Source organism: Oncorhynchus nerka, linkage group LG11, assembly GCF_034236695.1.
Source record: "Oncorhynchus nerka isolate Pitt River linkage group LG11, Oner_Uvic_2.0, whole genome shotgun sequence".
In the NCBI taxonomy this organism is placed as follows: Eukaryota; Metazoa; Chordata; class Actinopteri; order Salmoniformes; family Salmonidae; genus Oncorhynchus; species Oncorhynchus nerka.
Genome location: NC_088406.1, coordinates 32,063,606 through 32,076,890, shown reverse-complemented (window position 1 = coordinate 32,076,890; position 13,285 = coordinate 32,063,606). Strand labels below are relative to the sequence as shown.

General features: G+C 42.3%; 2 protein-coding genes across 2 annotated transcripts in view; both read right to left on the bottom strand.

Annotated features, from left to right (window-relative positions):
* Positions 1–1,760: 1,760 nt before the first annotated feature.
* On the bottom strand, positions 1,761–3,725 carry LOC135573960 (uncharacterized; the record flags this gene model as incomplete). The annotated part of the gene is made up of 6 exons (XM_065024418.1): positions 1,761–2,259; positions 2,485–2,683; positions 2,818–2,930; positions 3,071–3,151; positions 3,260–3,406; positions 3,572–3,725. Coding segments are annotated over 6 exons (921 nt in total), but the record flags the coding sequence as incomplete, so codon positions are not given.
* Positions 3,726–10,062: 6,337 nt separating this feature from the next.
* The window catches only part of LOC115137759 (mucin-2-like), a 32,958-nt gene continuing 29,735 nt past the window's right edge, over positions 10,063–13,285 (bottom strand). The window contains exons 10-13 of the mRNA XM_065024060.1: positions 11,719–11,791; positions 10,666–11,079; positions 10,236–10,551; positions 10,063–10,107 (exon numbers count right to left, since the gene is read on the bottom strand). Coding sequence (XP_064880132.1) covers positions 10,063–10,107; positions 10,236–10,551; positions 10,666–11,079; positions 11,719–11,791 — 848 coding nt within the window. The remainder of the gene's footprint in view (positions 10,108–10,235; positions 10,552–10,665; positions 11,080–11,718; positions 11,792–13,285) is intronic.

Sequence of the window (13,285 nt, the reverse complement as noted above, 5' to 3'; positions counted from 1 at the left end):
TATGTGCCTTTTGGCAAACTCCAAGCGGGCTGTCATGTGCCTTGTACTCAGGAGTGGCTTCCATCTGGCCATTCTACCATAAAGGCCTGATTGGGGAAGTGCTGCAGAGATGGTTGTCCTTCTGGAAGGTTCTCCCAGCTACACAGAGGAAATCTAGAGTTCTGTCAGAGTGTCCATCGGGTTTTTGGTCACCTCCCTGACCAAGGCTCATCTCCCCCGATTGCTCAGTTTGGCCAGGTGGCCAGCTCTAGGACGAGTCTTTATGGTTCCAAACTTCTTACATTTAAGAAGGATGGAGGCCAATGTGTTCTTGGGGACCTTCAATGCTGCAGATTTTTATTTTATTTAATTCATTTTAGAATAAGGCTGTAGCGTAACAAAATATTGAAAAAGTAATTGGTTTTGAATACTTTCTGAAGGCACTGTATATTCAATTCTCAGACAACTGTGGCCTCTAGTGGATTGCTTCAGTACTCTTTTCCACTGCAATAAGATAGAGGCCATTATGCACTCAGTGAAATTGCATATGTACACAATAACACTTTAGATCTCATGTCACTTGTAAAAAACAATATATTTAGTTCATATTGCATATTGCATAAATTAAATCATATTCATTTATAAAGCCCTTTCAATATCAGCAAATGTCATAAAGTGCTTATGTTTTCTCCAGCTCCATACATTGTAATCCCTGTTTTCATAAGTGACAAATCTTAACCGGGATTCTTGAAAGTCGGGACAATCCTTTTTCTACAGGGAACCTGTATTTTTATAGTTTACATTTTTTTATTTTGTTGCATTATTTGAGCTTAAAAAATACATTAAGTGGAATTTTACAAGGGCATATATTTCCCTTGTCCAGAGCAAAGAATCTAAATGTCAAACTCTACAATTAAAAAAACTGGCAATAATAAATACTAACTGAAAAAAGATTGCATGTAGTTTCTTCCAATGGCCCGCTCTGACTTTAAAAACTATTTCTTTCAAAACTAGGATTTCTAAAAAATTGTGTCCGGAGATTTGTCTAAAATCCTAAATGAATCAGAAATGAGCTGAGTCAGTTACACCATAAGGACCCCCTTCTTCATGTCCTCATTACATGTAATGCAACAAGACTCATGATCTGTAAAGTTCTCTACTTCTGATAGATTTAAACAAACAGTATTGAAATCACCATTGTCACAACCATAAACTGTTGACTCTATCTGTCTGATAGATTAAGATAGGACATGATATAATTAGGTTTTAGAGCCTTAAAGCAACTGAGGAAAAACTTGTATATCACTTGAATGAAGAACAACAAAAAAAATGTCAACTCTATAAAACATTAACTCTAAAGTCAACTCCGTCAGAGTGCTGAAAGATCTGATATAACAGTTATATTTTTATTGTTTTCAAATAAATAATTTTCTATATTTTACAAATGCTTGTACTAAACATTTATTTGTAGAGGCACAAATATGTCTGCTTTGAGTGTCCATTGTCAACTCCATCAGTGCCTTATCAACTCACTGATGACTAACCCTTTAATAAGATCGATCTTTTAGTCAATATTTAGAAAATATATTTTAACCTTGTTGCAACATATGCTTAAACTACTCATGTATTTGCTGTGGTAGATCCTAGGGATAATGTTAGCTTTCTAAATGTTGTTTTATGTTCTGAATCTAGAAAAACATGCAAAAAAACTAACAAAAAAACATGCAAACACGAAATTAGCCCTGGTGCATTATATAGCACTATAAAATAAAACAATTAAGACGTTTGGAGATTTGTATTACAATTTTTGAATAATCTAATGTTACAATTAAACAATCAAGGCCTTTATTAAACACTTGTTCAACAATAAATGTAAAAATGGAATGCCTTTTATTGTGTCTGACGGAGTTGAGTTAGTTGCATTTTATGAAACATTTAAAGTATTAGGAGGTTGTTCCTTTACATGGTGTGATAGCTGATACTTCTGTTAATATTATCAAACATATTTGTGAAAATAAGTTTAGATTATCTCGTCTTTTTAAGAATCCCTGAACTACACCTGATAAGAATAACATCCTTCTAAGTAGTCATCGGACACCACTTGTCTGTTGTGCTTTGTTTGCTTGATGTTATATGAGGTCAGCTTGCTAGCTGCTCTCCTCGCTATGGTGATGATCAGAACAACAACCACGACTGTCAAAGTGAAGCCCAGCAGAACTCCCAGGACTATTGTCGCCACTTTCCAGCCTGCTCCTGGGGCCATTGATATCTGGGAAACTCCTACAAAGAACAGACAGATGTTTGGTCAATGTTTATCAGTAACTATTGAAAGGACAATATTAGATAAGCAGCATCCCACACAAAATTAAATAGAAGAAATTTGTGAAACCACAACCTGAGTCACATACATACCACAACCAAGTCACATACATTAATTCAACAAAACAAACACCATCATCATGTAATGCCAATTCTTTTTCTTTAAATCCTATGTTTTAAACATACTTTTCAAGGTAGCTATGGCGGAGTTGTCCAAGTGTTTGCGGATTGTGTCCTGCAGAGCAGCCTGGAGAGTTCTTTCATCAGCGGTAGTATTCCCATTATAACCGCACATCATCCTGACCACCACACTACCTCTCTGGAAGCCCACCACTGTCATGTCAAAGGATGAATCTGACAGAACAAACCGCATTCTGGGGACAACCTGGAAACATTTTTTTATAGTAAAGTAGACGTCTATTTATAAAAGTACTTATGGAAAAGAAACCATAGTGTTTTAAGATGACATTTGTAAGACATCACAATAATTACAAATTAGGGAGTGTAGTATGTGCATACAGTTTTAATGATCTTTGTAGAGGCATATGCCCAAGCATCGCTTCCTGGGTCGTGCAGAGAGGAGTTGAAGATCCAAGAGTTGAATTCTGCTGTTAATTTGAAAACCTTCCTCACTGTAGGAGGGAAGCAGAGAGAGTTGTTATAATAAGCTGTAGGTCAGTCAGAGGCACAAATAGGCTTCAGTATTACAGATTCATCTTTCTCTGAAGACAGTATGTGATATCTGAAGAATTGGTATGATTTCAGAACTTACATGAGCAGAGAAACTTGGATGGAAGACATAGATTTTGGGATGAGCAAATGTCCTCTTCTTGATCAAAACAGTCGACAGGATCTATAGTGGGCACATTTTGATGGAATGAAGATGTAATGCAACGTATGTGTAAGATACACAAGTAAGGAATTGATACAGATACAATTGAGGCAGAGGACATTAGTGTACCTTTGCATAGCTTCCCAGGATTAATAGGATTCTGATCTATCAAACCAGGATAGCAGCTACATTCATGGCTGCCTCCAGGACCAACCACACACTGAGCACATGATGAACACAAGCCTTTACATGGATCTGCGCCTGGAGAGATATTTCCTATAAAACAGTGAGTGCAATAGTGGTAAATACTGCTTAAATGGATGTACTTAATAGTGTATTACAGGGTAATAACATACGTTCTTCCACTGGTAGTTACTCTTGTATAAGGTACTTATTTCATGTAAAGTGTGGCCCACATTTCAAGCAACAAAGTTTTCTTACTCTTGCAGTCAGTACCCGGTACGGTTGGGTTTTCGTCGTAGAATCCTGCCTTACATTCACATGAATGTGAGGGTCCCTCTCTGACACAGCTGGCATTTTTTGAGCATGTGTAATCGCCTCGTTGGCAGACATCTGCCTCTGTAATATAGTATAAATGAAGTCACTAAAGGCCACTAAATACACACGGTGATATGATAACGTCCTTAAATTTAGTTAGTCCTTGAATATTTATTTAAAAAAATAATTTGATTGATTCACTAGCACAGAAAATATCATTGTATTCATTGGAATTCAAAAACCTTTGACTGAGGTGAAATTCAGATCTACTCCGAGTTCAGATAATTTCAGCGCATTAATGACACTGTTCTGCACGTCAGAGGTTGACAGTTTAACCTCCAGAGCAGTGACCAGATCAAAGTCAACGATCACACTTCCTCTGTGAACACCTGTCACAACCACCACCATTTCTTTAGCCCTGGTAAGGTCCTGGTACGCTTTTGGGAGATTGTTTTCAACCTTTAAAGAAATATGTATGTTTAAATCATACAAGGTTGTATTATATTACCTAAATTAGAAAGCAATTATAAAAAATGCTTAATGAATATTTACCTGCATGGTAAAATTGGCCACAAAGTCTTTGTAAAGTTTGCTGGATTGATTTGAATAATCAGACAAAAACTCTCTGCCTGGAATTCGAGTGGAAGATTCATAGACCTTTCCAGCTTTTGGAGAGAAAAGATAAAGATGTAACAAAACAAATGTGATGTTTGCACAAAATGTCCTATTGCACTAATTTGATCTATAATTGTTTTAAAAGCAAAAGTATGCTCTTAGTGAATTCAAGGAGATTACTTGAACAAGAGTTGACATACCAGTGATTATGTTTCTTGAAATGATTTTCTTGATGTAGCAGGATAAGTACTCAATAATCAGAGTGTATATGGTTCCAGGAGTAAGGTCTGAGAAAACAGCTTTGGTGGCCGAGGTCTCAATCTGAGTTGTGTTGGAATTAGATGCCAGCTTCACCTTGTACTGTATCTGCTGATCCAGGGTAATACCAGTCCAACTCACACTGATTAACTTACTGGTGACATCCTCCAGCCTGATGACATTCAACAGAGCATCTGGCACTGAAAACAAATGACAATAAAAATCAAATAATGCAGTGTATGTACAGCAATATATTCACACATTTCAATAGTCTTTGGTATCCATTTGTAAGTTTTAAAAAACGTTACATCTTTACAATCATATCATCTTATGATGGTTTTTGAGAATAAGTGAAAATAATCTTACTGCATTCTGCAACAGTGGTTTTGATTGTTGTCACCAAAGTAGTGTCTCTGGATGTTAGTCCTAGTGAAGGGGTGGACGGTGTAGATACTGCTACAACTGCTGAGGTATCTGTACCTGCTAACACTGTAGTAGTACCACTTGTTGATGACATTATTAGTCTTAGAGTGGTGACCTCACTTGTGGCTGTTGATGGAGAAGTGGGAGTTGTGGGATCACTTGAAGTGACTGTTGATGTAATATCATTTGAAGAGGGTGTTGATATCAAGAGAGTAGTGTCAACACTTGAGTTCTCTGTCGATGTAGTTGAGGGAGAGATGGTATCACTTGAAGTGAAAGGTAATGTTGAGGGAGAGGTGGCGTCACTTGAAGTGACTGTATATTGCAAGGGAGAGGTGGTATAACTTGAAGTGACATTAGATGTAGTTGAGGGAGTGGTGGTATCATTTGAAGTGACTGTTGAGGGAGTGGTGACCACACTTGAAGAGACTGTTGAGGGAATGGTTGCATCGCTTGAAGTTACCTCTGATGTTGATGTAGTAGTTGTGGCATCACTTGTCAGTGTATTTGACGGAATGGTTGCCACAGTTGAAGTAACCGTCAATCTAGTTGAGGGAATGGTGACCACAGTTGAAGTTACTGTTGAAGTGGAGGGAATAGTGTCAACACTCGAACTGGCTGTTGATGTAGTGGTGGCATTACGTGAAGTGACTGTTGATGTAGTGCTGGCATTACTTGAAGTGAAAGTTGATATAGTGGTGGCATTACTTGATGTGACTTTCGATGTAGAAGAAGAGGTGCCATCACTTGAAATAAACATTGATGTAGTTGAAGGAGAGGTGTTATGACTTGAAGAGACTATCGATGCAGTGGTAGCAACCCTTGAAGTGACTGTTGATGTTGAGTTAGAGGTGGCATCACTAGCTGTGACTGTCAATGTAGTGGTAGCATCATTTGAAGTGACTGTTGATGTAGTGGTGGAATCACTTGAGGTGACTGTTGATGTCGAGGGAGAGGTGGCATCACTTGAAGTGACTGTTGATGTATTGGTGGCATCACTTGAAGTGACTGTTGATGTCGAGGTAGTGGTGGCATCGCTTGAAGGGACTGTCGATGTAGTGGTAGCATCACTTGAAGTGACTGTTGATGTATTGGTGGCATCACTAGCAGTGACTGTTGATGTCGAGGGAGAGGTGGCATTTCTTGAAGTGACTGTTAACGTTGAGGTAATGGTGGCATCACTTGAAGGGACTGTCAATGTAGTGGTAGCATGACTTGAAGTGACTGTTGATGTTGTGGAGGCATTACTTGAAGTGACTGTTGATGTAGTGGTGGCATCACTTGAAGTGACTGATGAAGTCAAGGGAGAGGTGGTATCATTTGAAGATACTGTCGATGTAGTGGTGGCATCACTTGAAGTGACTGTTGAAGTCGAGGGAGAGGTGGTATCACTTGAAGATACTGTCGATGTAGTGGTAGTATCACTTGAACTGACAGTTGCTGTCGTGGTAGTATCACTTGAACTGACTGTTGATGTCGAGGGAGAGGTGGCATTACTTGAAGAGACTGTTGATGTTGACTTAGAGATGGCATTACTTGGAGTGACTGTTGATGTCAAGGGAGTGGTGGCATCACTTGAAGAGACTGTCAATGTAGTGGTAGCATCACTTGAAGTGACTGTCAATGTATTTGTGGCATCACTTGAAGGGACTGTCGATGTAGTGGTAGCATCACTTGAACTGACTGTTGATGTCGAGGGAGAGGTGGCATTACATGGCGTGACTGTAGATGTAGTTGAGGGAGAGGTTGCATCACTTAAAGTGACTTTTGATGTTGAGGGAGTGGTGGCATCACTTGAAGTGACTGTCAATGTAGTGGTAGCATCACTTGAAGTGACTGTTGATGTAGTGGTGGCATCACTTGAAGAGACTGTCAATGTAGTGGTATCATCACTTGAAGTGACTGTTGATGTTGAGGGAGAGGTGGTATCACTTGAAGTGACTGTCGATGTAGTGTTGGCATCACTTGAAGTGACTGTTGAAGTCGAGGGAGAGGTGGTATCACTTGAAGTGACTGTCGATGTAGTGTTGGCATCACTTGAAGTGACTGTTGAAGTTGAGGGAGAGGTGGTATCACTTGAAGATACTGTCGATGTAGTGTTGGCATCACTTGAAGTGACTGTTGAAGTCGAGGGAGAGGTGGCATTACTTGAAGTGACTGTTAATGTCGAGGGAGTGGTGGTATCACTTGAAGGGACAGTCGATGTAGTGGTAGGATCACTTGAAGTGACTGTTGATGTAGTGGTGGCATCACTTGAAGTGACTGATGAAGTCAAGGGAGAGTTGGTATCATTTGAAGATACTGTCGATGTAGTGGTGGCATCACTTGAAGTGACTGTTGAAGTCGAGGGAGTGGAGGCATCACTTGTAGAGACTGTCAATGTATTGGTAGTATCACTTGAACTGACTGTTGCTGTAGTGGTAGTATCACTTGAAGTGACTGTTGATGTCGAGGGAGACGTGGCATTACTTGAAGTGACTGTTAATGTCGAGGGAGTGGTGGTATCACTTGAAGGGACTGTCGATGTAGTGGTAGCATCACTTGAGGTGACTGTTGATGTAGTGGTGGCATCACTTGAAGTGACTGTCGATGTAGTGGAAGCATCACTTGAAGTGACTGTTGATGTAGTTGAGGAAGCGGTGGTATCAGTTGATGTCCAGTAAAAGGTGGCATCCCTTGAAGTAACTGTCAATGTAGCGGAAGTATCACTTGAAGTGACTGTTGATGTTGACTTAGAGGTGGCATTACTTGGCATGACTGTATATGTAGTTGAGGGAGTGGTGGCATCACTTGTAGAGACTGTCGATGTATTGGTGGTATCACTTGAAGTGACTGTTAATGTCGAGGGCGTGGTGGCATCACGTGAAGGGACTGTTGAAGTCGAGGGAGAGGTGGCATCACGTGAAGGGACTGTCGATGTAGTGGTGGCATCGATTGAACTGATTGTTGATGTATTGGTAGTATCACTTGAAGTGACTGTTGATGTCGAGGGAGAGGTGGCATTACTTGGCGTGACTGTAGATGTAGCTGTGGGAGAGGTTGCATCACTTGAAGTGACTGTTGATGTAGTGGTGGCATCACTTGAAGTGACTGTTGAAGTCGAGGGAAAGGTGGCATCACGTGAAGGGACTGTCGATGTAGTGGTGGCATCGATTGAACTGATTGTTGATGTATTGGTAGTATCACTTGAAGTGACTGTTGATGTCGAGGGAGAGGTGGCATTACTTGGCGTGACTGTAGATGTAGCTGTGGGAGAGGTTGCATCACTTGAAGTGACTGTTGATGTTGAGGGAGTGGTGGCTTCACTTGAAGAGACTGTCAATGTAGCGGTAGCATCACCTGAAGTGACTGTTGATGTATTGGTGGCATCACTTGAAGTGACTGTTGAAGTCAAGGGAGAGGCGGCATTACTTGTAGTGACTGTTAACGTCGAGGGAGTGCTGGCATCGCTTGAAGGGACTGTTGATGTGGTGGCAGCATCACTTGAAGTGACTGTTGATGTCGAGAGAGAGGTGGAATTACTTGAAGAGACTGTCGATGTAGTGGTAGCATCACTTGACGTGACTGTTGATGTCGAGAGAGAGGTGGCATCACTTGAAGAGACTGTCGATGTAGTGGTGGCACTACTTGAAGTGTCTGTTGATGTAGAAGGAGAGGTGCAGTCACTTGAAGAGACTGTCGCTATACTGGTGGCATCACTTGAAGGGAATGTTGATGTCGAGGGAGAGGTGGCATTACTTGAAGTGACTGTTAATGTCGAGGGAGTGGTGGCATCACTTGTAGAGACTGTCAATGTAGTGGTAGCATCACTTGAAGTGATTGTTGATGTATTGGTGACAATGACTATTGATGTAGTTGAGGAAGCGGTGGCATCAATTGAAGTGAAAGTTGATGTCCAGGAAAAGATGGAATCACTTGAAGTAACTGTTGATGTCAAGGGAGTGGAGGCATCACTTGATGAGACTGTCAATGTAGTGGTAGCATCACTTGAAGTGACTGTTGATGTCGAAGGAGAGGTGGCATCACTTGAAGTGACCGTTGATGTCGAGGGAGAGGTGGCATCACTTAAAGTGACCGTTGATGTCGAGGGAGTGGTGGCATCACTTGAAGAAAGTGTTGATGTATTGGTGGAATCAGTTGAAGTGACTGTTGATGTCGAGGGAGAGGTGGCATCACTTGAAGTGACCGTTGATGTCGAGGGAGTGGTGGCATCACTTGAAGAAAGTGTTGATGTATTGGTGGAATCAGTTGAAGTGACTGTTGATGTCGAGGTAGAGGTGGCATTACTTGGCGTGACTGTAGACGTATTTGATGGAAAGTTTGCATCACTTGAAGTGACTGTTGATGTTGAGGGAGAGGTGGCCATACTTGAAGTGACTGTCAATGTCGAGGGAGTGGTGGCATCACTTGAAGAGACTGTCAATGTATTTGTGGCATCACTTGAAGTGACTGTTGATGTCGAGGGAGTGGTGGCATCACTTGAAGAGACTGTTGATGTCGAGGGTGAGGTGGCATCACTTGAAGAGACTGAGTTAGTTGAGGAAGGGGTGGCATCACTTGATGTGACAGTTGATGTCCAGGAAAAGGTGACATTACTTGAAGTAACTGTTGATGTCAAGGGAGAGGTGGCATCACTTAAAGTGAATGTTAATGTCGAGGGAGTGTTGGCAACACTTGAAGGGACTGTTGTTGTCGAGGCAGAGGTGTTATCACTTGAAGTGACTGTCAATGTAGAAGAGGGAGTTGTGGTATCACTTGAAGTGACTCTTGAGGGAGAGGTGGCATAATTTGAAGGGTCTGTCATTATCAATGTTGTAGAGCGAGTGATGGCATCACTTGTGACTTTCAATGTAGTTGAGAGAGTTGTGGCATAACTTGATGAGAATGTTAACACAGTTGAGGGATTGGTGGCATCACTTGAGATTACTTTTGAAGCAATAGAGGGAATGGTGGCCACAGTTGAAGTTAGTGTTGGTGTCTCGGGACTAGTTTCAACACTTGAAGTGACTGTCAACTTAGTGGTGGCATCACTTGAAGCTACTGTTGAGGAAGTGGTGGCATCACTTAAAGTGACTATTGATGTTGAGGGAGAGGTGGCATCAATTGAAGTAAATATTGATGTCGAGGGAGAGGTGGCATCACTTGAAGTGAATGCTGAGGTTGATGTAGTAGCTTTGGCACCACTTGAAGTGAATGTTGAAGGAACAGTGTTATCGCTTGAAGTGACTGCTGATGTAGATGAGGGAGAGGTGGCATCATTTGAAGAAGATGTCAATGCAGTTGAGGGATTGGTGGCATCACTTGAAGAGACTGCTGATGTTGATGTAGTAGCGGTGGCATCACTTGAAGAGACTGTTGAGGGAGTGGTGCCATCACTTAAAGTGACTGTTGATGTCGAGGCAGAGATGGCATCACTTGAACTGAATGCTGATGTAGTAGCGGTGGCACCACTTGAAGTAAATGTTGAAGGAACAGTGATATCGCTTGAAGTGACTATTGATGTAGATGAGGGAGTGGTGGCATCATTTGAAGTTGATGTCGATGCAGTTGAGGGACTGGTGGCATAACTTGAAGAGACTGCTGATGTTGATATAGTAGCGGTGGCATCACTTGAAGAGACTGTTGATGTCGAGGGAGAGATGGCGTCACTTGAACTGAATGCTGATGCTGATGTAGTAGCGGTGGCACCACTTGAAGTAAATGTTGAAGGAACAGTGTTATCGCTTGAAATGACTGTTAATGTCGATGTAGTAGTGGTGGCATCTCTTGAAGTTGATGTCGATGCAGTTGAGGGATTGGTGGCATCACATGGAGTGACTGTTGAGGGAGTGGTTACATCACTTGAAGTGACTGTTGAGGCAGTGGTGGCAACAGTTGAAGTGGTTGTTGATGTAGTATCGTCTGAAGTGACTATCGATGTAGTTGAGTGAGAGGTGGCATCACTTGAAGTGAAGATTGATGTCGAGGGAGAGGTGGCATCACTTGAAGTGACTGTTGAGGCAGTGGTGGCATCACTTGACCTGACTGTCGACGTAGTTGAGGGAATTCTGTCCACAGTTAATGTTACTGTCGGTGTAGTAGTGGTGGTATCACTTGAAGTTAAAGTTGATGTAGTTGAGGAAGAAGTGGCATCACTTGGAGTGACTGTTGAGGGAGTGGTGGGATTGCTTGAAGTGAATGTAGAAGGAGTGGTGGCATCACTGGAAGTGAAGATTGATGTCGAGGGAGAGGTGGCAACACTTGAAGTGACTATTGAGGGAGTGGTGGGATTGCTTGAAGTGAATGTAGAAGGAGTGGTGGAATCACTGGAAGTGAAGATTGATGTCGAGGGAGAGGTGGCAACACTTGAAGTGACTGTTGAGGGAGTGGTGGGATTGCTTGAAGTGACTGTAGAAGGAGTGGTGGCATCACTTGAAGCTACTGTTGAGTGAGTGGTGGCACCACTTGAAGTGAATGTTGATGTCGTTGAGGAAGAGGTTGCATCACCTGAAGTGGGAGTCCATGTGGCATTTTCTGAAGTTACTATCAGTGTAGTTGAGGGAGTGATGGCATCACGTGAAGTGACTGTTGAGGCAGTGGTGGCATCACTTGACCTGACTGTCAACGTAGTTGGGGGAATTCTGTCCACAGTTAATGTTACTGTCGGTGTAGTAGTGGTGGTATCACTTGAAGTTAAAGTTGATGTACTTGAGGGTATGGTGGCATCACTTGAAGTGGGTGTTGATGTAGTATCGTCCGAAGTGACTGTCGATGTAGTTGAGTGAGAGGTGGCAGTATTTGAAGTGAATATTGATGTCGAGGGAGTGGTGGCATCACTTGAAGTGACTGCTGATGTTGATGTAGTAGCGGTGGCATCACTTGAAGCTACTGTTGAGGGAGTGGTGGCATCAATTGAAGTAAATATTGATGTCGAGAGAGAGGTGCCATCACTTGAACTGAATGCTGAAGTTGATGTAGTAGCTTTGGCACCACTTGAAGTGAATGTTGACGGAACAGTGTTATCGCTTGAAGTCACTGCTGATGTAGATGAGGGAGTGGTGGCATCATTTGAAGTTGATGTTGATTCAGTTGAGGGAGTGGTGGCATCACTTGAAGAGACTGCTGATGTTGATGTAGTAGTGGTGGCATCACTTGAAGAGAATGTTGAGGGAGTGCTGCCATCACTTGAAGTGACTGTTGATGTCGAGGGAGAGATGGCATCACTTGAAGAGACTGCTGATGTTGATATAGTAGCGGTGGCATCACTTGAAGAGACTGTTGATGTCGAGGGAGAGATGGCATCACTTGAACTGAATGCTGATGCTGATGTAGTAGCGGTGGCACCACTTGAAGTAAATGTTGAAGGAACAGTGTTATCACTTGAAGTGACTGCTGATGTTGATGTAGTAGTGGTGGCATCTCTTGAAGTTGATGTCGATGCAGTTGAGGGATTGGTGGCATCACTTGGAGTGACTGTTGAGGGAGTGGTTACATCACTTGAAGAGACTACTGAAATTGATGTTGTAGCGGTGGCATGACTTGAAGCTGAGTGAGAGTTGGCATCACTTGAAGTGAAGATTGATGTCGAGGGAGAGGTGGCATCACTTGAAGTGACTGTTGAGGGAGTGGTGGGATTGCTTGAAGTGAATGTAGAAGGAGTGGTGGAATCACTGGAAGTGAAGATTGATGTCGAGGGATAGGTGGCAACACTTGAAGTGAATGTTGAGGGAGTGGTGGGATTGCTTGAAGTGACTGTAGAAGGAGTGGTGGCATCACTTGAAGAGACTGCTGATGTTGATGCAGTAGCGGTGGTATCACTTGAAGCTACTGTTGAGTGAGTGGTGGCACCACTTGAAGTGAATGTTGATGTAGTTGAGGAAGAGGTTGCATCACCTGAAGTGGGTGTCCATGTGGCATTTTCTGAAGTTACTATCAGTGTAGTTGACGGAGTGATGGCATGACTTGAAGTGACTGTTGAGGCAGTGGTGGCATCACTTGACCTGACTGTCAACGTAGTTGAGGGAATTCTGTCCACAGTTAATGATACTGTCGGTGTAGTAGTGGTGGTATCACTTGAAGTGGTTGTTGATGTAGTATCGTCTGAAGTGACTATTGATGTAGTTGAGTGAGAGTTGGCATCACTTGAAGTGAAGATTGATGTCGAGGGAGAGGTGGCATCACTTGAAGTGACTGTTGATGTTGATGCAGTAGCGGTGGTATCACTTGAAGCTACTGTTGAGTGAGTGGTGGCACCACTTGAAGTGAATGTTGATGTAGTTGAGGAAGAGGTTGCATCACCTGAAGTGGGTGTCCATGTGGCATTTTCTGAAGTTACTATCAGTGTAGTTGACGGAGTGATGGCATGACTTGAAGTGACTGTTG